The sequence below is a fragment of the Rhinolophus ferrumequinum genome, chromosome 24 (genome assembly GCF_004115265.2).
Source record: "Rhinolophus ferrumequinum isolate MPI-CBG mRhiFer1 chromosome 24, mRhiFer1_v1.p, whole genome shotgun sequence".
Taxonomy (NCBI): domain Eukaryota; kingdom Metazoa; phylum Chordata; class Mammalia; order Chiroptera; family Rhinolophidae; genus Rhinolophus; species Rhinolophus ferrumequinum.
The window spans coordinates 9,560,822-9,585,808 of record NC_046307.1 but is presented as its reverse complement, the minus strand read 5'-3'; the positions used below and the strand labels follow the sequence as shown (position 1 = coordinate 9,585,808).

The 24,987-nt window shown below is 48.6% G+C and overlaps 1 protein-coding gene across 2 annotated transcripts in view; it reads left to right on the top strand.

The window, feature by feature from the left end:
• The window catches only part of FSTL4 (follistatin like 4), a 361,979-nt gene that overhangs the window by 152,561 nt on the left and 184,431 nt on the right, over positions 1-24,987 (top strand). For both annotated transcript variants that reach the window (XM_033096743.1, XM_033096744.1), the window contains exon 4: positions 20,326-20,574. In XM_033096743.1, the coding sequence (XP_032952634.1) occupies positions 20,326-20,574 (249 nt within the window). The remainder of the gene's footprint in view (positions 1-20,325; positions 20,575-24,987) is intronic.

Genomic DNA, 24,987 nt, shown 5'->3' with positions numbered 1-24,987 from the left:
CCCCAGGCCACCCAGCTGGTAAAAGCAGAAGCACGATTGTAGCCCAGGGCTGGCATCTTCTGTGAGCTGGTCTATAAGAGGGAACGTTGGGGTATCTTCAGATGTGCTGAAACAAACTTTCCCCGGGCCTTCAGGCATCTGTGAGAACTCTGAGAAGGTGACAAGACACGTTGAGACGGAGAAGTCGTGTTCGAATGTGAAGTCTCAGCTTGCTTCTTCCGCAACTAGTGCTGAGTTTTTGGAGGAGGAGACATTTTAGCCTGGCTTTGCTTCTTGCCTTGTGGTGGCAGTAGTGTTTACTAAGGTAAAGAATGGACTTGGAGGTTCTCTGGATGTGTTCTTAAAGCAGGGATCAGAGGTTGTCTGCCTGAGGGCCGGGGAGTAGCAGGTCTGATACTCACGCCGTTTGCCCTGGAGCAAGTGGTGACATGTGTTGGTGGAATGTTCCTCAGTGCCACCATTGGCTTCAGCTCATGGCCATGTGCTCTGAGGGGCTCTTGCGCCAGCCTGTGGACTCCTAGCCTTTATGGACATATCAAGTGTTATATGGAGAAAAGGTTTATATTCAGTCCTATCTGTTTTCTTCCTGCCCTCTGCAGGGTCCCATGGCCTCTGGCATGAGTCGTTTGGATGGACTCAGAGGGGAAGAAATTGCGCTGTGTCTCTAACCACTTTTGCCATTACCGTCATCACACCCTCCCTAACCGCCGTGGGCCACGCCCCGTTGCACCTGCACCATCACCCTGCCACTGCTCGATTCCCCCACCTCCACCTTCCCCCTTACCTCTGTCACTGCCCCACCCCACCCCCACCTCCCCATTCCACTCCCCACTCAGTGTCTCCCTTCGTCTCTCCCTTTCCCCTCCAACAGCACCACCACCACCACCCTGTCACAGTTCCTTGTAAGCTCCTATTTGCGTGTGGCAGGGACTTAGTTCTTTGTGTTGTATCAGAATCAGACAGTACCGTTACTCCAGATTCCAGGAGAGGTGTGTGTGCAGGGTCTCCTCCGCAGGGACCACAGCAGGGGTGTGGGGATAACGAAGGTAGCAAGGCAGGGAGGAAGCTGTGCACGCTGCAGCTCCTAAAACGCAAGCAGGCCAGCCGGAGGGGCTGCCTGAGTGGGCTCAGGACTGAAGTTTCTGCTGACGTAAATGAACGTGGGATCGGGGCCCCCACCTCCGTCAATTGAGATGAGCAGTGCTGAGTCGTCAGGACAGGAATCGAGGCACCCGCCGGGAAACAACTCGCCCATGAACTTGCGTAGTTCGAGAACAAAGCCAGTGTGCCCGCTCCAACCTGTTGGGTGGGAATACCAGGGACCTTTTCTTTCTCTTTCATTTTTGTCACCCCTCAACTTTCTCCATGTGGACACTTAATGGGCATCTCAATCTTGACATAGTTGGAACAAATCTCTTGGTTTTACGCCCAGGTCTGACCATCACCGAGTCCCCCAATCTCAGAGAATAAGAAGCAGTTTGTGGTTGACCCCTCATGTCTGCTACCCTCAACATCAGGGGCCGTATCAGCAAGCCCTGCCTAAAACAGCACAGAAATCCCTCCGCCCTTCACCTCAGCCCCACCCTGGTCAGGCCATAGCATCGCTTGCTTAGACGATTCCAACAGCCTCCTATGCTGGTCTCCTGGACCACCCAGCAACCAGAATCCATTTTAAAAACATAAGTCATGTCATATCACACTCCCGGCCAGAATCCTCCAGCAGCTGTCTTCACACTTAGGATGCAGTCAGAGCTCCCACAGGGCCCGCAGGCTCTGCCCCACCCCGCCTCTGACCTCTTCTTCCGCCACTTTCCTCTTGTCTCCTTCATTCCAGCCACGCTTCCTTCTCTTCCATGAAAGCACTAGATTCGTTCCCAATGCAGGGACTTGGCATTTGATCTGTCCTCAGATCCTGTCTGGCTTGTTCCCTCACTTCACGCAAGTCCCTACTGGAAGGCCACCTCCTCCAAGACGCCTTCCGTGAGCAACTTATCTAAATCGCCCTCACCCTTCACTCCTTGTCCCCTTTCCCAGCTTCTTTTCTTCGCAGCATTGATCACTTCCTGTCTGTCTCTTCCTCTCCAACTTAAGCTCCAGCAGGGCAGGAATTCTTATATATTTTGGTCACTGCTGTGTCTCCAGTATGTAGTATAGGACCTGGCACAAAATAATACTCAATACATATTGGAACGAATGAATGAGTGAATGAATGAATGAGACCAGTGCCTAGCCCAGCCTGCTGCCCCTTCTCCCCAGCTTTGTGTCTTAGGAGCTGTCATTTGAGGTAGCCAGAAAGTATCACGTGTGATCCTCCCTAGAATAGCACTAGGGATGATTTCCGAAGAGAACCTGTAAGATGTCAGAAATGGCAGTGCCTCCGGGGCCAACTGGCCAGTATCGCCCACGGTCAGGGCCATGGCCATCTGGTAGAAGGCACACCAAGAGGGCAGATGAAGAGTTCGACAAACAGGGAAACTGGGCATCCTGCATGGACAGCTACCTGGCCTGGGGTCATGCAAGAGGGGACGTGCAGACAGCAGTCCAGGCCTAGCTACAGAATTTGTAAGGCCCGCAGCAAAATGAAAATGTAGGACCCCAGACAGGGATGTGGAAGTACGTCTCACCCTCCACGGGCCCACTGCCCCCAACCCACTATAGATGGGCCCCCCCAGGGGCTTGCAACCCCTGCACGAGGAGACATTCAGAGTCTGACTTGAAGATGAGTGAGGGGCCCCCACCCCTCGCGCCCTGGTGCTGTCAGCCTGGGACAGGGACAGCGGCCATCGTGCCCCAGATGCCTGGAGGTGTGGGGCCACACATTACCCTGCCTACTCCCCCACCCAGGCCCCTGCAGGGGGGAGGGCAATGACAGCATGCAGACCCCCTCCCCCAGCATGACCTCTCCTCTGCCTACCGTGGGGAGCAGCAGCAGGGGGAGTAGGGGGCAGCCACCCAGGGCACGGGCGTGGGAAGCAGGCCTCAGAGAGCCATCCTGGGGAGCCGAGGATGTGGCATGAGTCAGGACCGCTCAGGAGCCTGGGCTCCAAGCCCAGGGACAGCCCCCACGACCCCATCAGACTTCCTTACAAAACAGATCAAAGGTCATCATTCAAGACAATAAGCGCAGAGCATTCCACCCTAAGTACAGGGGCTTCTTAGTGCCGGGGCTGGTGTTACTGTACCTGTCCCATGCCCGTGAAGCCAGCCATGTCTGTCGTCGCAGAACAGAGGGCCAGCCAGGTTGTTCTGTGACCCTCTCGGGCTTTCGAAGCACCTCTGAGGCGCTGCCAGATTCCTGTCATCTCCCTACTGCTGCTGCTGTGCTGGCATCATCGCATGACCTCACCGGGTTCCAGCAGGGACTCCACCCCCCACCCCGTGACCCCAGGACCTAGAGCCCCTCCACCCAACCTGTACGGGTGGGAAGCCCTGGATTACTGGGGAAGATCTGAGAGGACTAGAAAAGATTTCTTAAATTTTCATTTGTGATTATTTAACTTTAAGTGTTGTCTTGAAACAAATAAAAATAAAAACCCGAATGTGCATTTTTTAATTGAAATACAATTTGCATGCAATGAAATGCACAGATCTTTGTTGATGATTCTTGACAAATGTATACACACCATCCCGCAAATCAAGACATAAAACATTCTATCCCCCTAGGCCACAATCTCAAGTCCCTTTCCAGTCAACCTTACCCCACCCCACACACAGGCAATCACTGTTCCTATCGCCATAGATTAGTTTTAGCTATTCTTGAACTTCACGTGAGTGGAACTACAACACTACACAGGAAGGAATCTTTTGTGGCTGGCCTCTTGCACTCAACACAACAGTTCTGATTTTTCTCTGTGTGGTTGGTAAATTGGTTCCTTTCTGTTGCTGAGTGCTACTTCATTGTATGACTGTATGAGTTTGTTAGTCAGTCCTGTTGCTGCGCATTAGGTTTTCCAGTTGGGGACTGTTATGAATGAAGCTGCTGTGAATATTTTTGTACATGTCCTTTTGTGGGCATAGACTTGCATTTCTCTTGGATAAATCTTTCTGGATGGCAAACAAACACATAATAAGATGCTCAACAACATCATGCATCGTTAGGAAATACAGATGAAAACCACAGGGATATACCACCGCACACCTGTTAGAATGGCTGAAATTCCAAAGACTGACCGTAGCAAGTGCCACAGCAAGGGGCTATTTTCTACTTTGGTGATTTCTTTTCTTACCTTTATTTTTCTTCCTTTTGCTTCCCTTTGGTATTTTTTTTCTTTTTGTTTCTTCTTGAAGTAGAAGCTTAGTTCATTGTCTTTTGATTTCCCTTGTTTCTGATGAGAAGTGAAACATCTTATTGTTTTCTTGAAGGTGAGGTCTCTTTTTTTCTCTGGCTGCTTTTTACATTTTCTTGTTTCCTTTAGTTTTCAGTAGTGTAGTGATGGTTTGCTCTGTGATTTCCTATGTATTTATTTTACGTGGGGCTCCATGACCTTCCTGGATATTGAGTGGATGTCTTTTATCAGTTTTGTAAATTTTTAGCCAATATCTTCTCAGATATTTCATCAGCCCTGTTCTTTCTCTCCTTTCCTCCTCAAACTCCAATTACATGCATGTTCGTCCTATTCAGATTACCCAACCGTTCTCTGGCGATCTGTTCAATTTTAAAAAATTATTTTTTTTCTCCGCTTCAGTCGGGGCCTTTTTAATTATTGGTTTGTCTTTGAATTTATTGATCCTGTTTTCTGCTGTGTCTGGTCAGCTCTTATTCACATCCATTTAATAAACCGTTTATTTCAGAGATTGTATATTTTGGTTCTGTTAAAGACTTGTCCTCTGAATTTTGTTCACTTAGATATCTATTTATTACTATCTCGCAACTTTAAAAAAGATGTGAATTTTAGTTTATCTGTTATTTTCTTGTTTTTATAATGTAAATGACAATCTTTTTTCAAACTTCTATATATCCTAACCAGAAGAACTCTTGTCTCTGAAATTTTAGATGCTCTTTTTTCCCCAATATTACTGGGAAATTGCAAGAACAGTATAAAGAATGCTCATGTCCTTCACCCAAAGGCTCCATTCAGGTTTTGCCAACTGGCCTCATAACGTCCTTTATAGAAAGAGAATGCAACCCAGATCGCCCGCTGCACTTAGCTGTCACCTATCCTCAGCCCGCATCAATTCATAACAGTTCTTCAGTCCTTTTCTACACTCATATCCTTAACATTATTAAGATTATAGGCCAATATTTTAATGATCCCTCTCATTTTGGGTTTGTCAGATGTTTCCTCGTGGCTTCATGGAGGTTATGGATTTGGGGCAAGACTATAACTGAAGTTCTGCTGCGTTTCTGTCCCTGCATCCATCAAGGAGCAGCTGATGTCACCTTGTCCCATCACTGGTCATGTTTCCTTCCATCACTTGAACACGGTGATGTCTGCCAGCTTTCTCCAGTGTCAAGTTGCTCTGTTTCCCTTGAAAATTAGTGTTTTGTGATGAGATACTTTGAAACTATGTAAACATCCTGTTATTCTTCTAAGTTTCATGCACTAGTGTTTGTATTTATTGATTTTTTATTCCTGAACTAATTAGTACTATCTTGATGGCCAAGTGAAATTATTCTGATTCCATCATTTCTTAGTTGACATTCTCCTGTAAGGAAGAGTTTTCTCTTTTCCCATTTATTTGCTCACTTTTTAAACCTCAGTGTGGAGTCATAGATTTCTGTTTATTCAATGGGATGTGTGACCTGTTATTATTTATTTTCATGCTCAAAATGTCCCAGATTTGGCCAGTGGGCACTTCTTCAAACTGGCTTCTGTGTCCTTTTGACATGTTCCATGATTCTGTGAGTGCTTCCTTATTTTCTGGCACAATAAGATGTTCTGCGCTCTTCTGCTTTTTCTCCCTCTTTCTTCAAAAACTGTTGGTTCCCGTAGTGGTGAATTGCGTTTAGAAACCAAGACGTGAGAGTTTAATATGTTACTTGCTACTGGGGTTTTGCTACTCCCAGATCCTCTCAGACACAAGCTATAGGGCATATACATATGTACATACAAATAAATCTTAAAAATTTTGATAACCATGAGTTTCTATCAATACCTCCAGTGCCAACCCAAGCACAGGGTTCATTCTAGCTTCCCCTCTTTTCATATCTGTAACTCTCTTCTTCGTAAGAAACCCAGCTCCCATTACCTTCAATACATTTATTTAATGCTAGGTCCCCCGTATGTAAAATAATCTCCTGACCTCCTGGCCAGGCTGCTGACCTACTAGGCCACCTTACCTTTGGTCCCTTTCCTTGTGACCATTATTATCCTCTGCTGCCTTCCTCTTAGCCGTGAATTTCTGAAGATAAAACATTGTTAGAATTTTCTCGGCTTGGAATAAAAGAGCAGAAGTCATTCTGACATGTGTAGAGTTGAGGTAATAAGTATGCTTCTTGTCACAAATCAAAGATAATTTTGTTTTGGTTAATATGACCTGCTTAGGATATTTTTTAATGTTTAATATTGTTTAATTTTGCTACTGTAAATAAGATTGAGCCAATACTAACTACAGATTGATTTCCTCCTGAGGTTTCAGTAGAAATATGTCAATGAGAGTAAAGCCTCCCTTTCCAAGGCTGCTGCCTCAGGAGGGCAGAACCTGTCAACAGCAGGCTTGCTCTGACCAATATAAACTAGGGGTCAGAGGACAGTGTAGGTTGGGGACCCACACTGTGGTGGGCCTGCCTAAAGCAAGGAGTTGCAGACTCAGAAGACACTTCACACACAACGCGGTCATTTTATTTTTGTCAGAAGTGGTCTAAAAGGGATTTGTCACTGACCTGGTATTTGTCACCAGCCACGTGTATTTATATATCACGGAAAGTGCTGTTCCTGAGAGGCTCCGACTCTGGGTTTTGAGGTGGAAGATAGGGGCACAGCTTATGGGTCACAACTGTGTCCTTTTCTTTCTCTACTGCACCCCATTAATAGACTTCGTTTTATTGTTTAAGTTCCTGGTGATGGAAGAGTTTAAATTTGCTTTGACATGCAAGTAGACTCAGGAAAATTAAAACAGGCCATCGGGCCCTGACCCGGGTCCTTCCTGAGTCTCTTCTGTAGCAGGAATTGTTCTCATCCACTCCAAAGGGCTAAATGGTGGTGTATTGAAAATAATATCCCTGTATTTATCTCTAAGTGCTTTTTAATTGTTGGGTTATATTTTTAAAAGTCATAATCTGCCTTCTGCCTCTGGCGACATAGCAGATAGATATTTTTTAAATCCTTTTAAGCGTTGATGTGCTGGTAAGAAAATAAGGAATATTCAGAGGCTAAGAAAGCAAGTGAAATCAGGAACCCAGAGAGGTAAAGTGGCCTTGAAGCTGGTTTGACCTCAAGGCCTTTTGCCAAACTGGGTGAACTTCTGATTTCACTTGCACACCCTGTATAATTCAGGGTACCAAGGGCGAATCCCAGGGACCTTCCAAGGTAGAAATATTTGGAAAATCCTCCCTCCCTCATGTAAACCTGGGACCCCAAAGGCTACATTTGCAGTGGAAGGACGAACAAGAAAGAGACACACCCAGTCCCAAGGCACTACAAGACCATGTGCTTGTCTCAAATCTTGGCATGGAGTAGAAAGGGAGAAAGTCCCCTTGTCCTGTGTCTCCACAAGACATGATAGCACAGATGCGTTCTACCTGGGTAGTCTGACAAATCTCAAACATACAATTTGGTTTAACCCAGAATGATGGGGTCCTTGGGTACCTGACACAATCAAAATGAGCCCATCTCCAAGTGTGCCTCTAAAAGGTCTCACAGATAAATTTCCAGGAAATGTGAGGTCATTTAAAAAAGCTCAAAACACCTTGGGGAAAAACATCATGTAAGAACCAGTATAATCTATAAATAGTAAACTAACACAGAATGTACAATACGTATGTTTAACGTTTTTAAAAGCGTGAAAATATGATTGCAAACCAAAAGATTATACAAATGGCCAGTCATCTTTGTGATGGACTAAATAGAACTTCTAGAAATAAAAATGCCAAGTTAAAAACCCAGTGGGAGAGGGTAAGAGTAGATTAGAAAATGCTGAAAAGGGAATTCAGGAGCTGGAAGATGAATTTGAAGAAATTACACAGAATGCAACACAGAAAACCCAAACATAACAAATGTGAAAGAGATAAGTGATATCGAGATAGAATAAGAAATTGTAACATGTCTAATCAGGAGAGAAATAACGGAACAGAGAAAATATTTAAAGGAAGATGGCCGTGAGTTTTCATAAATTGATGAAAGACAAAAATACCCACTTCCAGGAAACCCAATGAATTACAAGCAGAATAAATGCAAAGTATGCATACTTTCATCATAGAGAAATTGCAGAAAACCCAAGAGATGAGCTTAAAATTGTCCAAAGAGAAAAGATGGATTACCTACAAAGAAATGGAAAGGTTGTCAGCTGACATCTCAACAATAGAAACCAAGGAGCAGGGCATACAATATTGAGTTGAGAGAAAAATCTGTGAACATAGAATTAATTATAATAGCATAAATATATACACTATTTTACAGCATACATAACTCTTTTAAATGAGGATAAAAATGGTATTTTAGACGCACATAACTAAGAATTTGCGGCATAAGAAGGAAGTATGAGGACTAAAAATAGAATTAATATATACTACTGTCAGGTGTTTAGATCAGGAAAGGAGTGATTGGAAATCATATGTTCTCAGATTCCTCATGTGGAGGATAAAAATATTGGTTAACTTTAGACTTTGGGTTAATTATACATTTTAAAATGTATGGAGTAAACAGTAGAATAATAAAAAAAAAGTATGTTTAATTTTTATATGAGTAAAAGAAAAAAGAATGAAAGGTGAAGTATTCAGGAAACAAAAGAGAAAAAGAGCTCCAAAGAAAGATGTAATAAACAATTTAATATAGACTACATAAATGAATAATGATATGTCTATACAGTGAACACTGCAAGTGAAGATGAATGAATCAGGTATACACCACGATATGGATGAAACAAAAGATAGTGTAAGAGCAAAAGAAGTAAGTCTCGATAAATAGATACCGTACCATTTTCTTTATATAAAGTGCAGAAACATCTAAAACAAGCGGTACATTGCTAGAAATACAAAGATGAACTCAAACTGCAAAGAAAAGCAAAAGAGTAATAAACACAAGATTCAGGATAGCAGCCACCTTTGAGTGGAAATGAGGGAAGAGCAATGGAGACAGGAACGTAGAAAATTCAAAACTAGTAAAATAGTTCTTTTCCTTTAAATGCATAGATGAGTCCACAGTTGTTCTTTGCACTGTAATGACTATGCTGTCCGCAAAGCAGATGAGTATCCTTTCATATCTGCAGCCGTTACGTAACGAGAATAACTTATAGTTACTTGAATTTGATTTTTATGTGGTGTGAAAAAGGGTTCCAATGTCATTGTATTCCAGCTACATAGCTAGTCATTTATCAAATGACTATCATTTTCCCAATGCAGTGGTCACTCTTGTCATACATCAAATTTTTATATATACTGGGATTTACTTCTGGATCCTCTCTTTTTTACTGTCAAATCTACATTGATTGTCTATTCCTCGATCAGTGTCTTATTGACGTGATCATTGCAGCTTTCTGGTTTGACATTCTGATATCTGGTAAGGCACACCCTCCACTCCCTTCCTATTCTTTTTCTCATTTTTCTTGGTTATTGGGGGCTGCTTATTCTTCCAAATGAACTTTCTAAGATCATTTTATCCAATTCCAAAAGGATTTCCTTAAATTTGTAAATTTATGATAATGTCTCCCCACTTAAGAATAAGAAATGTCTTTGCATTTGTTCAAATCTTATTTTACGACCTTCAATAAGGTTTTATAGTCTTTTTCATATCGGTCCTGTGGCTTCCTTGTTAAATTTATTCATAAATATTTTATGGTATTTATCATTATTATGAGTAGAATATTTTTCCCTTTTCCATTTCTAAATATTTATCGCAAATGAAGAGAAGAATGATTAATTTTGGCATATTTATCATCTGTCCACCACCTCATCATAATTCTCTTACAATTTTAACATTTTTTTCACTAGTCTCTGGGTTTTCTAAGTATGTAGATACAGAATTAGTCAAAAGAGATAGTCATTAGTTGCGTTTTCCAAATTTTTACTGATTATTTTCTTTCTTTCTTTCTTTTTTCTTTTTTTCGGTCTTGTTATCCTTCCTTTTTAAATAAAAATGGTGATGACAGGTATCGCTGTCTGAGTCCTGATTTTAATTGAAACAGTGGTTGGCACTTCAATTAACATGACAGATTTAAGGAGTTTTCTTCCTTTCCTTTTTCCTTAATGTTTTAATTTGGAATAACTATTGTATTTTATGACTTTTTATTTCTATTTTTGCTCTGGGCTTTGAGATATGGCCTCTGCTTGATCTTGGAGGCCACCATTTTGAGTATCAACAGTGACTGTTCTCTCCTTAAATGCCTCTGATTTTCTTTTTGGTTCAACACTCATGGTTTTCTTGAAAACCCTCTTTTTGCTGTCCTCACTTATGGAGGTTTGATACTTTGTGGTCTCTGTTGACATATCATCATTCTCCTTCAGCTCTAATTCTGCTCGTTATTCCCCTGCCTGGAGGCTGGACCCCCTCGAGTGGGTGCTTATTCTCCACTGCCTGCTCACTGAGGCACAAGTGCAGACACTGCAGTACCTTAAGGCAGTAGTGGTACCACAAATAGTGCCCGAGAGGGGCACAGCTGACCCTGAGGGTCAGGCCCCTGTGGAAACACTTGGAGAAAGCCTCCTACTCTCTGGCCAGCATGTGCTCTCCTGGTCTTGGGGGGTAGGTAGAACACACCCAGCCCATCCATTTAGCCAAGAAACCCAGCTTCCCCTGAGCCTTAGGCCCACCTGCCAGAGGCCTCAGCAGCTTCTTGACTCAGGCGAGCCAGAGGGCGGGACCTGAGAATAGAAGAGAAGAAATGAAAGTATCTATTTGATACTGTGACAAAACTTTGTTTTGATGTTTTCCAGTACATATATTTATGGCTGCTAATCTCACTGAGAGAAAAGGGTAGATCTTTGAGAAAAGAAATTGATACCCTTCTGATTAGAAAATAATAAATTTCTCTGTGCTGATATTAGATATTGTAATTGAGTTCCTTTCTTTTCTTTAAAGAGTAATCAAAGAGAAGAGCCTGTTTTTCTCTCTGGTTGTGAAACACATCTATGACACGTGATCTACCAGGCAAGGTGATGACCTAGAGCAGGGCTGTCCAAACTTTTTTCAACGTTTTTTCACCAATGGCCATATGCGGTAAAATACACAAACAGCCGGGCCACTCACTCGAGGTGAAGTATGTATTGCCTCACCTGGTTTATTTAAGTAAACTAAATATATTTTTGGAATTTGCTGCGGGCCAATTAACAATGGATCATGGGCCGCAGTCGGCCCGCGGGCCGCTGTGTGGACACCCCTGGCCTAGAGGTAGCACTGGTACAGCAGGTGAGGGGCCCTGGAAGAATGCAGCACCCCCTTGCTGCTCATAAGTCTAGAGTATAAAGTAGGGGGGACACCACAGTGCCTCATGCTGAGTGTCTCCGCGATAACCTTTGAAATAACTGGAGGCATCCTGAGGTGTCATCGCGACCTTGAATCATTAGTTGGTGGGGAAGCAGAGAAGAACCCACGTAATGAGGTATCAGCGAAAGAGTGAAGACCCATAGAGAACACAACATCTGGCCCCCTCAGCTCCAAGACACAGGGAACCCCAAGGAGCTAGAGAGAGTGACAAGGGAGCTTGGTACAAAGAGGAAAAATGAGGGCTCTGGGGACAAAGAATAAGACAGATGCAAACTGAAGAGGCTTTAGGCAAAGAACAGGAACTTGGGGATCGCAATGTATTTGGAGGAAGTGCTTTAAAACAAAACCTTTTGTAAAATTCACTCTCCCAAAGGCAAAAATCCTAATGTGCTTCACATTTTTATGCAGCTGTTCTTCCCAAGAAGGTCTCTGAAATAACCCTTCAGAAGCCAGCTGAGATAACTTGATAGGGCAAATAGAGGTAAAAAGGAACAGAAGAGATTATTGTCGTTTTATTATAGCCGGAAGCTGTGCAAGCTAGAACACAGGCTTTTATATACACCCTAAATTCACAGGCGTGAGGTTATTTTTCGATCTCAAGAAATCTCTATACAAGGAAACTGAGGCTCACCTATGAGACTTGCTTTGGTGGAATCCAGGTCTCTAGTTTCCCACCCCGGTGCTTCCCACAATCTCTACTCTTTCTACTGCTCAGCGTGTCCTTGTGTCTGTCTTTAAAACCACAGATTTCTGATTACTCCGACCTCCAGCCTGACATCTTGGGTCTCTGCAGTGTCTTATCAGATTCACTCTTTCACTTGGCACCTTCCACAGCCCGCTGTGGGCCAGGCCCTTTGCCGAGCGCTGAACCTAAGAGGTAGAACCTGGTCCTGGTTCTGAAACCCCTGCGGCCCTGAAGCTCTGAGTGACTGTGAAGCTGCAGGCTGTGCCCCGGGGCCTGCTGTTCTGTCTGAGGAGCCGGGGGAGCCGGGGATCCCCACTTGGCGGTGACAAGTGCGGAGTGCTGGCAAGCAGGGAAAAACCTCCAGGCCATCAGCCTGGGAGCCTAGTTTAAGAGAAGTGTGCCTGTGGGAAGCCTCGGGGAGAAAGCTCTAGAAGTAATGAGTCAGGCAGCTGCACTGTCAGACAATGTGGGGGGGGGGTGGCATAACAGTGCAGAGGGCTCCCCGAAGGAAGAGAAACCCCAGGGCCTGACCACGGTCAGTGGGCCTGAGGTGTCCACCTGCGGGCTGCCTTTGAAACAGCCCCGGGACTACCCGACAGCACCCCGAGGTGTCGAGGGCAGCCTGCAGAGTTTGGGCTGCGCGTCAGCTCCGGTCCCTTTTCCTTGAGAATGTGTGATTTCAGACGCCCTCAACTTGGAAGCCGGGCAGAGTCAACCTGGCTCAAGCCAATCCCCGATGTAGAGGAAGAGGCGAGGGAAGCCTTTCCTTGAGCTATTGGGTAGTGTGCTATTTTGAGTCTGCCTCCTCAAACCACTCACTACTTTCAAAATATAATTTGCTTGTCTTCTCCTTAAGGCCGCCCTCCTGACAACTGAGCAGCCCACACTTGCATCCCTAAAACCGAATGGCTTATCTTTGCGTCCTGTTTATTCAACCCAGCACTAACTCGGAATGTCTGAATTGAGCACTTACTATGTGCTCAGCTTTTGACATGAATGATCTCCTTTAATCCTCAAAACAACCCTGTAAGCAGCAAACCATTGCTATTCTTATTTTTAAATTAGAGGGGGGAATGGGTGGGGACTTGCCCGGGTCACAAAGCTAACAAGGGCCAGGAGCACAGGGCTGGGTCAGTCCTGAGGTTTCATGTGTGTTACTGGAAATCCAGCCGCGCTTACCTGATGAGTTCTGACCCGGAGATGAGTTCTGACGCGGCACCCGCAGTGGAGAAGCAGGCGGGGAAGCAGTGCTGTCATCAGCTCGCACACAGGCCCCTTTCCCATATGGGAGCTCTCCTCTGTCTCAGCAAAGCTGAGCTCGGCAGTTTGGGGCCTCATTTCCTCCCGTCTGGGGTCTTTTAGTGAAGCTGGGGGCTCCCAAGGAAGGAGATGGCCCAGGGAGGGGGAAAGAAGGACTGCCCTTGGCAGCCTGCTCAGATGACATCTGTCACTGTCAGCACTTTGTGATATTGGGAAAATTATCCAAAACTTGGCAATAGGGTAGAGGGAGGGTAGCAAGTCCTCCCAGTGTCACACTGGGGCATCAGTGACCAGAGCCCCCCAAGGATCCAAGCCAGGGGGTCGCGTCTATGTTCAACACACTGTTTACTACTGATGAAAGGCCCAGACTAAGCAGTTACGCTTAGCTTGTAGATTTGTTTCCATTAAAGATGCAAACTCTTTCTTTCTGGTGGAAAAATAACCCAAAGGCTATGGTGCTCTTGCCTGCAGGTCATCGACCTGCATTGTTCCTCACCAAACGTCTCATCCACCTTCTACCTCCTCCACTTCTGCTCGGGAGCAGCTTCACACTCCTGCGGGGCCCTCACTAATGAGCCACATCAATCCTAACTCATGCTTTATATTCTCACGAGAGTCATGGTTTGAAGTTTTTGAACACTTTCGCACTTGTGTTCATCCTTGACTGGAAATAACCCCCTCTGAAAGCCCTGCGCAGGGACACTGGACAATATGCAGGACCCTCATCTGTGCTTTGGTTCGATGCAGAGTTGGTTAGATACAAACTCCTTAGGCAGGAGTGAGAGCCTTACCGACAGGTGAAAGGTCTTCCTTCCCTCTCCACGTCCCAGGCATTTCTGACTCCGTGGTTTGTTTGGAAGCCAGCGTGTCAGACCTCGGTGTAGGATCTGTGAGCACTACACGTGACAAGTGACAGCACCTTCCAGTGATGGGGAACCATGTTTCTGTTAAGCTTTGGGACCTGGAGAATTTGGTTTAGACTTTCAGAATTCTGCTTTCAAAATTCTGCTTTCATGAAGCACACAATTGCCTCGGCTTGGGCTCTGCTCTGTGGTCACCGAGAGGATATCAGGTTCTGAACAATTTCAGGGAAAAAGGCAGGGGAGGGAGCCAGGGAGTCACTGAAGCGGAGAGACATCATCAGGGAGGGAGGGAGGTCACTGGCCAGGTGTCCGTGCACAACAAGAAGTGGCTTTAGGCCTGTAATGTTCAAAGACGCAAGCAGAGCTTCCTCCTGTCACATTGTAAACCTCCAGCCCTCAGAGAAGTTGCTTAATTGGCCTCCGAGCTGCACGTTCTTGAGGTGTGTGCATGGCAGAGATCCCATAGGCCAGGCGTGCTGATGTTGAATGCATCCCGATGTTGGAGAAGCTCAGGCTATGGACATCTGGACCCTCCTCCCGGCATGCGTTCCGAGGCAGAGACCACGTCCCCCACTGAGCAGATGTTCCCAAGTCTGAGGGATGTGGAGTGAGACTGATTCAGGTTTAGGCTCTGCCACCTACAGCCCACTTGCTGTCTGACCACAAACAAGTCAGTCCTTGACTTATATTTCCTAATCTGTAAAATGGGCATATATGCATGCCTCAGAGGAGACCTGCGTGTGAACTTCACAGAGCTGTTGGAGGCTTAGATGAGCTCATATATGGTGCCTGGCCCTTCACATGCCCCGGTAAACAGCAGTTATTTTAAGCATCGCCACCTCTGGCTGGATTCTTGGGAGGAGCTGCAGATTTTCTTCCCAACACTAGAGTGTGAATGAGACAGTACAGGGCAGAGGCAGAGCTGGGGCAGCCCCAGCCCCAGGGCGCCCAGAGGATGTGGAGTTTTCTACCAAGGTGGCCAGTGATGAGAGCCCTAGAGGGCTGCTCTTCTCCCCACCAGCGGCCTGGGAGGTGCCAAGGGCCTTCTGGGCTATGGGGGTGCTTGAGGACAGGGCCTTTCAGCCAGGAGTAGAGACAGGACGCGCCTCCGGCACTCAGTTCCCGGGAGCTAACAGAGGCTTCCAGGGAACCAGCCACCCCACTACCCCAAGGGTACAGTGGGGCAAGCTGGCAACTGCCTCTGCCGTCACGGCTCCCGGCAGACTGGGTCTGCCCGGCAAGGTGTGCCTCAGAGCAGGGCTTTGCAGGCCAGGCCTCTTCCTGTGCAGCCCCCTTGCTCTGCATGTGGGCCACAGGGCCCCAGGCTGCTCTGCTCACCCCTGCCCTGCGCTCTGCTGCCTCACTTTCAGGTCTCAGGTCACATCTCCCGACAAGCCTGCCCTGGCCTCCAGCTGAGAGTTGGCTCTCTCATCACCGGTTATAATATTTCCTTCCCGGCATTTACCACAGCCCACGTTTGTCATTTATTTGTTTTCCTGGTCATGCTCTCCCGTGTCTTCCTGCACTGCCCTGTAAGTGCTCCGAGGACAGTGTCCTATCCTGTGTTGTGTCCCCAGCACCTCGCATAGGGTCTGGTACGTAGGAGGGGCTCCAGAACTACTTGGTGGATAAATAGGTGGATGGGAGCTGGCGGGCAGGTCCTCCCGAAGTGCCCCATCCTTACCACCCACCCCTGTGTGTAGAAACTACACTGGCTGGAGAGCTGGGTCTCTGCCTGCCTCTCACAGAAACCCAAATTCTGCAGCCATATCCAAGGCACTTGGGGGTTCTCTGCAATGAGAGAGTCAAAGTTGACCAGACATCCTGTCTCCAGACCACCTAGGGTATGTCTGAGAGTATAACTTGTCTTGAGGTGGGGAGGTACTGGGACCATTACCTCCTGGACGGCACACCCCATATATCTGCACACCTCTGTACACACACTGCTCTTCCAAAAGCAAGTTCTCAGCTTTAGGTCTTTCAGAAAGCATGACCATGACCCAAGGATAGGCTGCAGCTCCCTGGTGGGTTGGTATGATGCACAGAAAATAAAGCATATAATCCACAGGCAGGGAGCTGTCTGTTGACGGGACTTGGTTCCTGTACAAGGACCTCTGTCTGCAGAAGCGGCAGAGTGCTGCTGTGCCAGGCTGGGGTTCGAGGCAGGAAGCCGTGAAGCCGTCAGCGTGCAGGGCAGCTGGGTCTTGGCACTACACGTGCCTTCTGCATGCATACACGTCCCACTGATCTTGACCTGCTTTGGGCCCCCCCCCGCAGAGGGTGCAGCCACCTTAGAGCCAAGCAGTCACCTGACTGTGGCTTATGGCGGGGTGGGGCGAGGCAGTAGGGATTTCAGCCGCAGTCCTTTGCTGAGGGTTCGAGGGCCTGCAGGAGGAAACCGATGCAGGTCTGCTGACTGGTACCTGGAGTGGTGACCTCCCAAGGCCGTGTAAGGGGAGGGGCTCTCCTCAGCAGTCAAGCCAAGGACAAGTTCTCAGACAGAAATGCTGCACCGGGCAAACACGTTGGGTTGCAGGCCCTTAGCAACCCAAAGCGGAAAGCTAAGGGGTTTCCTCTCCTGTGCCATTCAGGGCACGATCCCTGAGAGGTTGGTTTGTTCTGCGCCAAAGAACCAGTTACAGAAACTGAGTCAGTTTGGAAGCAAAATATGCGAATTGTCTGTACTCTGGTGTGTTCAGCGGTGACCGAGGTTTCCTGCTCTGGGTGGAGGAAGAGCACCCACTCTCTCTGTCTGGTCCCTCTCCTGGGAGCTCCGGTTTTGACTTGGACCCTGGTGAACCTCCACCGGCTCCACCTGCGCACTGAGTTGGCAATCCCTGGTCTGTGACGCTCAAGTCGAGGAGCCCTACCTGAATCACAGAGGGAGTCTTTAGCACCGACTGTACAAATGGACTTGTGTCTCCCGCCACCATCGCTTTCCTGTAACAATTCCCATTTCTGACCGTGTTCGGTAAATTGAATTAGTGGGGAAAAGCAGCTTATTTCGTATGGTGATCAGTGTCTAACGTGGGTAAACGACTTGCTTTATGACTGTGAATCAGGCACATTAAATCTCTTCCATGCATCATGGTCACCCTCATAAACAGTGGAGGCAGTTGCTGGCGGTCTCACTTGGTTACCTTTTCCATTACGGTTTTATCATCATCCTGGTGGGAGTGGGGAATTCATCCTGTTTTCCTAACAAGGAGGAAGTGGCGACCAGGGGCTTGTTTAACGACCAAGCCACGGCTTGCCGACGTCTCTGTGGCCGGGACGGGGTCCCAGGCCCGCCCTGTGCAGGGGGTTCTCAGTTTGTCATGGGGCTGCTGTCCACAGATGGGGGAGGGGCAGGTGCCAGGCTTTGAAGCTACTTTTGTCTTAACTGCAAATAATTAGGATTCATTTGTTTGCCGACCGCTGATGTCCCCGTCAGAGAAAACCTGAGTGTTCTTGACAACTGCCACGAGCACAGGGTGGCACGTTTTCTTAACACGGATCGTTCAGAGCACAGCCCATGGAGGAGGCCTCAGTCACACCTGCAGGCTAACCAAACGTGGGTATTGGTGGCACCGTGTGTAACGCTGCTCTCCAGGGGTGTTCAGTGCAATCAGAGAAGAAAGGGTGGGATAGACGGGCTTCTCTCCCCCGTCCATGGTGAGCTGGCTTTCCTTTGGCTGCCTAGACTGGCTTAGCTGGTCTCCGAAGCCCCTTCCTGCTCTGCCACTCCAGATTCTAGTCCCCTTGACCCCAGAAGGCCCACCTGCATGGACATGTGTCTCCCCTTCATGCTGCCGTCCTTCCAGCTTCCCTCCTGCCCCCCTTAGAGGACACAAGGGGAGACGCACCCCTCACAAGGTCATAAATGCCAGGCCCTCACCACCCTCCCCATCCCAGCCTCTAGCCGGGGGTTTGAGCGGTGGCCAAATCAGAGTTAAGGAGATCTGCTTTGAAAACTGTTGTGTTTCCTAAAACTTAAGCGTACGGGGGCCACTTGAGGACAAAAGCCCTATATCTGTGGGGTCTGCTGGGGCCCCAGAGTGGGACAGACACTTTAGGGCAGGGGGATTCAGAGAGGGGGCACGCAGATGTGAGATGGCAGGAAGTGGAACCCGGGGTGAGTTGGAGCTGATGATTTGGGGGTGGGGGCTAAGATGCAGTCTGGGTGGGCAGCACAGCCCACGCAAAGGAAACCGGAGGCTCAGAAATTCTGGCTGTTTATTCAAAAGGGGCTGATCAGTGGGTGCCCTTCCCATCCCATGCAGAAGTTTACCACAACGGTGATGCAGTGGCAATGCTTTGTGTCCTAACACTGTGTTGGGAAAGAAACAAAGGCTGATATCTTTAGAGCTGTGTTAGTTTCTTCTAGTAGCCACTAGTGCTTTCCAGGGTAACCCATTTTCCAAGCAGCCAGGAGAATCAAGCTAATCAAACACGCTTGTGGCAAAGCGGCTGTGAACACCATGGGGGCGGGGCGGGGGGGGAGGGAGGCCTCCAGCCCAGAGCCTCCCTCCTCCGGGTGCCTTCATCTCCCCTCCGCCTGTCAACCTTGACGGGAAGACGTGCACTAGGGCACAGTGAAGGCCACGGCACCTTCACGGTGACACGCGAACAATTAGCAGAGTGGATAAAGGGGATTCGTGTGCTCGCTGAGGAGCTGCACTCTTACTGTGCTCAGAGATATTTTGACCTTCTAGTTTATTATGATTCACGAAAAAGTCAATATTTCTTCGCTTGCCAAGGCTGGAGGAATTTAAATGAGTTATTGAATCAAGCAGTTAATCACCAATAACTGATTTGTTTCCTTTCAAATCCGTAATGAGGAAAAGCGGACAAACAAAAACAAGAAGAGGAAGTTGTTGTTGTTGTTGTTGTTTTTTCCTTGGACATGTTAATCCCATGGGGTTGGTAGGAGCTAGGGCTGAAAGTTCAGTCTTGACTTGACTGCTAGGGCCATTCTGTTTTGCTGAGTCTTTCGAAGATTTAATTAAAACTTTAAAAGCAAAGACTTCTGTGGCCATAAAATCTGCATTCATGTTTTAATTATTTGTATTTTGATATCCCTTTATAATTCTTAACTTCCTGTCTGTCGTCATTGATGCCACGTGGCCATCAGTCAGTTGTCTGGGATCCTGTGATGGAACATAACGTTGCTGATAGATGCTTGTTTGCCTTTCATGTAAGCTAGCTTTCCATCATAAGCCACTCTGCCAGCCTTTCTGTCCACTTTGCTGTACAAGCTCTGGGCACCACTGCCTGAGATCATTAAGGGCCTGTGTTGGGTGCAGGTGACACCCAGCAATGTGGGGCAGGTAGGAGACCCAAAACAACATGGCGGTTGCCATTTCCAGGGTCTCAGCCTTTTTGCCCATGGCTGCAGCGTTGTGCTGGAAAGGACTGGGCAGTGGAGAAAGGCTGCTGGGGCCACCACTGACCACGTGTGTCCCGGAGAACCGTATTCTGGCCTCCCCCCCTTGGCTGCCCCCTCCCCTATCCTGGACACTTAAAATACGACTCTCCCCTTACTCCACACTTCCTCCTTAGAAGGGGAGGACCCCCACCCCGTCCCCTGCATGAAGCTCTTCCTTACCTCAGGTCTCCCTAAAGCATGCCAGTCATGGGAGCCTTGACTCAAGCCCTGTATGCCACTGGGAAAGCCCTCCCGCTCTCGGTCAGCAGGGTCCATTGGCGCTTTGCCACCTCCGTGTGCCCCCCTCCCACCTCTCCTGCCTCCCAGATGTCTGAGATGTTTGGTGTGAGTCAGCCGTAAAACCGGAGCTCTTGGCACCTGCGGCCACCTCCATCAGGCACCCAGAGCCCCCAGGCCTCGGCCCCACAGGCAATGGAGCCTCTCTCACCATGACCTGAAAGAGCCACAAAGGAAGCCCGAGACCCCACCCGAGTGCCCGCAGCTGACCCTCTGTGTCTGTGTGTTTGACAGGGCTTTCCGGCCACGATGGGCTGCCGGCGTCCTGCGGAAAGAAGCTGTGTAGCCGCGGGAGCAGGTGCATTCTCAGCAGGGAGACGGGGGAACCCGAGTGCCGGTGCCTGGAGGCCTGCAGGCCCAGCTACATGCCCGTGTGCGGCTCCGACGGGAGGCTTTATGAAAACCACTGCGAGCTCCACCGTGCCGCGTGCCTACTGGAGAGGAAGATTGTCGTCGTCCACAGCAAGGACTGTTTCCTTAAAGGTAGGAAGATGGCTCCGTGTCCCTATGTTTTTGGCTTTTGTGACGGTTCTTGTAATGCCCTTTTGACAAATGACCTGGATGTACTGAGTTTCTAGGTTGAACATGTAAAGGAAGTAGAGAAAGAGGAAGGCTGGACCTTCACAACGTGGCATTTTGGTGACTCAGGTTCTGTTGTGTCAACCCCAGAGGCTCCCTGCCCTCAGAGAGCAGAGCCCAGGGAGGCCCAGGGAAGCCCTGGCTACTGCAGAACTTGTGCCCAGCAGGAACCAGACCACAAGGAGGTGCCCAGGACTCACGTAGGGTGGGCTCCGGCAAGGTGGTGACAGGACCTCTGGGTCCCCCTCGGGCAGGGGCCACACTGCACACAATGTGGCCAGACGGACACCAGCACAGTGGTTCCCAGCATGGCAGACATTCAAACTCTGATCTGGAGTGGCTGCTGATGGAATAGCTTTCCACGTCTGGCCTGGCCAATGAGCGAGACAGGAAGGTCCTGCATAGCCATCAGACGGTGTCTGTGGAGTTGGGCCGAGGGGTCCGTGCTCTGTGCTGGCGTCAGGTCAGAGGAAGAGCAGTGGCAGCTCCCACCAGAGGGTTAGAGCATCTGGGGCGGGGCCTGTGCTCTTCCTGCTGACGCATCGTCCACACCTGGTCCAGTCCTTGCACCAGGTAAATGCTCATGGCTCACAGATGCTTCACGACGAGCGAGTTAGACTGTAGATTCCTGTGTTGACGTGGCCCTGATGAACGGTACAAGCCACAGCCTATAGAAACATCTGTGATCCTGAAACCACATAGTCCCACGTGAATAGGCAGGGGAATGTGAGAAGGCAGAAGCAGCATGTGGGACACTGGAGGTGGCAGAGCCCGCGGCTGGTGGTACAGGGAGCGGAAGAGATGGCTCGGGATGGAGCCCCACCAGTGCCTGCAACACTGGCTTCTGAGACGGCAGAGCCGCGGGGCCCCGAGGCCAGGATGATGTGACAGGGAGTGTTCTCAGCGGTGGCGCACAGGTCTGGTGGCCTCCTGCCGCCTCTGCCCGTGCCACCTGCAGTCCCATAAAGGGCTGCCTCCCCACCCTCACCCATGAGCCGTGGCAACGGGGAGCCCTGGAGCACTCGGGGCCCCGCAGAGTCAAGTTGACCCTCTGACGAGAACAGTCTTGGACGCTTTCATGGCTGTGCTTAGGATGCCAGTGCTGAGGTGCTTCAGAAATCATGAGACACGTTATAGAAATGAGACCAAGATGAGCCCGGGATAAATGTCCCCAGTCCGCAAGCACTGCCCGGCCGCATGTCTCCCGATTCCTCAGCAGCCGTGAGCACTGAAATACCTGACCGGTGGCTCCAGCTTTATTGGCTGCGTTGAGTTTTACAGACTGATGTTCCGTTCTCCAGTTTCCAATATCCCCCAAATCGCATCTTTCTGAAGGTTTTTATTTCTGCGTCGCGGTGTACCCAGCCTCCCTCACCATCGGTTATTCAAACAGCATTTCTCATTCGATGCGAGGGAAAAACCGCCACCACACAACCCTGTGAGGGATGGGGCAGAGCCGGAGAGAGGATGGGGTGGGGGCAAGCAGAGTCGGGTTCTGCTTCATGCTGATTGAGTTTGTCCACCAAATCCTTCTGATTCTTTGAGGTTTTCACCGATTTTGTGAACCCACACCCACATGGTGTGGCAGGGCCACTGTCCTGAAGCTCCTTTTTCAGGGGACAGCGGTACTTGTAAGGCTCCCAGAGGTTGCAGCCCGGCTCTGCCACTTCCCAGCTTTGTGGCTTTGGGTGCGTGATTACACTTTTCTGGGCCTTTTCCTTAGAATGGGGCTTTTGGCAGCACCGACCTGCTCTGTGGCGAGACCTACATGATGAGCTGACAGAAACCACTGAGCATGTGCCAGGTGCATTGCACATGTTGGTATTAATGACACCCGTCGCCATCATGAATCTAATCCACGTGGCCTCAGGCCCAGAGCAGCAAGATGCATAAACTGTGAAGGAACCCAGAGGCTGGGACAGGGGCTCTGCCCAGCAGTCTCGAGTGACATTTCTGGTCCCAGATGGTTTCATGGTAGATGGAAAGTAGGTGCGGAAGGCACTGAGCGACAGGCCTGATGCTGTCCTGGAGACGCTGCTGAGAGCCAGGGCTCCCGTTTCCTGGCCCTGTGGATCTGGGCCCCACGGAGAAGCCTTCACGGCGTCATGCTCAGGGACAGCTCCAGTCTCTGGCCAGTAGGAGAGCCACCTGCCTTTCCTCCTGTAGCCTTCCCCCAGGGGGATGCCTGGGGCTTGAGGGCAAGGGAGGCAGGCCGGCCCTACAGAGGGGCCTTTGGGTGACCTGTCTCCACCTTCATCAGAACCGTGGCTCCAACACGGAGCCCAGAGCCAGAGGAAATGGATTGACAGAGGGGCTGGGTTTGGGGGTGACCAGGGTTGGAAGAAAGTGTGTAAAGGACCACTTTCGCACTCCTCACTCCCAAGATGGCAGTAAAGTATCTAATGCCATCTTGAGTTCCTTGATGATCATTTGTCTTTTGTCCCACATTTCCAGGGACTTATTGATACAAGAAACTTAAAAACACCTCTCTTTCCACGCAAATAAAAATAATAAAATCATCCATGTTCCATTCTCTAGTCCTACCAGACCTGACAAAGAGAAGTTATGACTTCATTCTCTGGGGTTTTACCTTTCCTACCCCCAGAAGTCACTTATTAGGACCATCCTATGAGGCCGGAGTGTGCTGAGCAGGGGGACAGTTCTGAGCACAACCTGCGGGGACACATGGCCTCACCACTCTGCAAGGGAGGAGAGGCAGCATTCTCGGCCCCATTTACAAGAGAACTTCTGGTATCACATTCCAGTTGCCATGGCAATGGGATTCCTTGTGAGCGCTCCGAATGAAATATAACATCATTTAGGGATCATTAGCATGGGAGAAAATCAAAACTAACTCAAAAGCATTGCTTCAGCTTGCGTTGGCTGCCTTCACACCAGCTCTCCTGAAATCCCAAGCAGGGTCTCTCGCCGAAAATCAGGGGTGAGAGGGATGTGGGATGTTGTAGCCTTTCTTCTTGTGGCAAAATTACAGTCACAATTGTCCTCAGCACCAAATATCTCCAGAGAATACGAAGATAGTGGGTGGCATTTTCTGTAACTTTCTCTTCTTACAGAGCTTGTGTGTTAAGGTATCTTGTGACATGGGTTCCTATTTGTGTACCAGTTGGCATTTTAAAAATTATTTTTCTGACTCGGTTTTGAGTTCCTGCTTTATCTCCTGTGCTGTTCGAGAAGACAAATTGCCTTTCAGCAATCACTCGCCACACCAGGGTTGTATTATCCCAGATGATATAATGTCATAGTTGGGCAGTTTTCCAAACAAACCGTGAAATGATGGAAGAAAGGAGCCTGATACGGGATCAGTTCTAAACGGACCTGAGCTTTCTCGTCCTGCATGCTCTTTGTTGGTGCACTTTGCTACTTCAGAGGGGAGTTCTCAGGCTCATGAAATCAGACCAGAAAAAATTAACTATACGATAGGTTCACTAAGTGTTTTCTTAAGTGTTACTAAACACAGGAATAAAAACCCAACCTTTTCTTGTAAGTTAGCAAAGCAGATAGATCTTGCTGCCAAAGAGATTTCTTTTTTCTTTTCTTCTTATTGTTTCTTTGTTGTTGTTACTTTAAGCCCCACACCTCCAGGGCATTCCGACACTTCTGGAAGTCTTTTCTGCCCTGCTAGGGAAAGCTACTCACATCTCCAGCTGTGTCAGCGCGCCCACCTCAGCCAAGGTGTGTGAGTTCCTGGCACAGGCCCTGATGGTGGCAGGCATCACAGGGGACTGGGTTCCTCCAACAGGGAGGTGCTATGGCCTGAGGGAGCATCCTGGGGAGGCCCAGGCTAAGGGGGCAGTGGGGCACAGGCTCAAGGGCACCATGCCACACCTCCTTGGATGAGACACGTAAGCTCTGTGTAACCTCATTGACCTCATCTGTAAAATGGGAACGATACTCGGGCTTACCTCATAGGGCGTTGTGAGCTTGTGCTGAGCACTGTTCTCTAAGTGGTATCAATAGCACTCAGCTAGATGGTGACGTCATTGCAAACATCAGGGCACATTCCCTGAAGGGGCAGATGCAAGAGGCTATTAGACCCATGCCCACACGTGACAATGCTGTATACGGGCTAAGACGTTGGGGTGGGGGGCTCCAGTGAACGAGGCCTCCATATTTATTTAACAAATGACTAGAATTTGACCTCCAAGTGATCAAATCTTAAGTCACCTTCTCAGTCTGCCTTGCTTTTTGATAAGTGATGTAACGTAATCCAAGTTCACCCCGCAAGTTAATAGAGAAGCAGGAGGAGAACCAAGAGCTCCTGATTCCAGATCTAGAGGAGGTTTCTGGGATACGTGA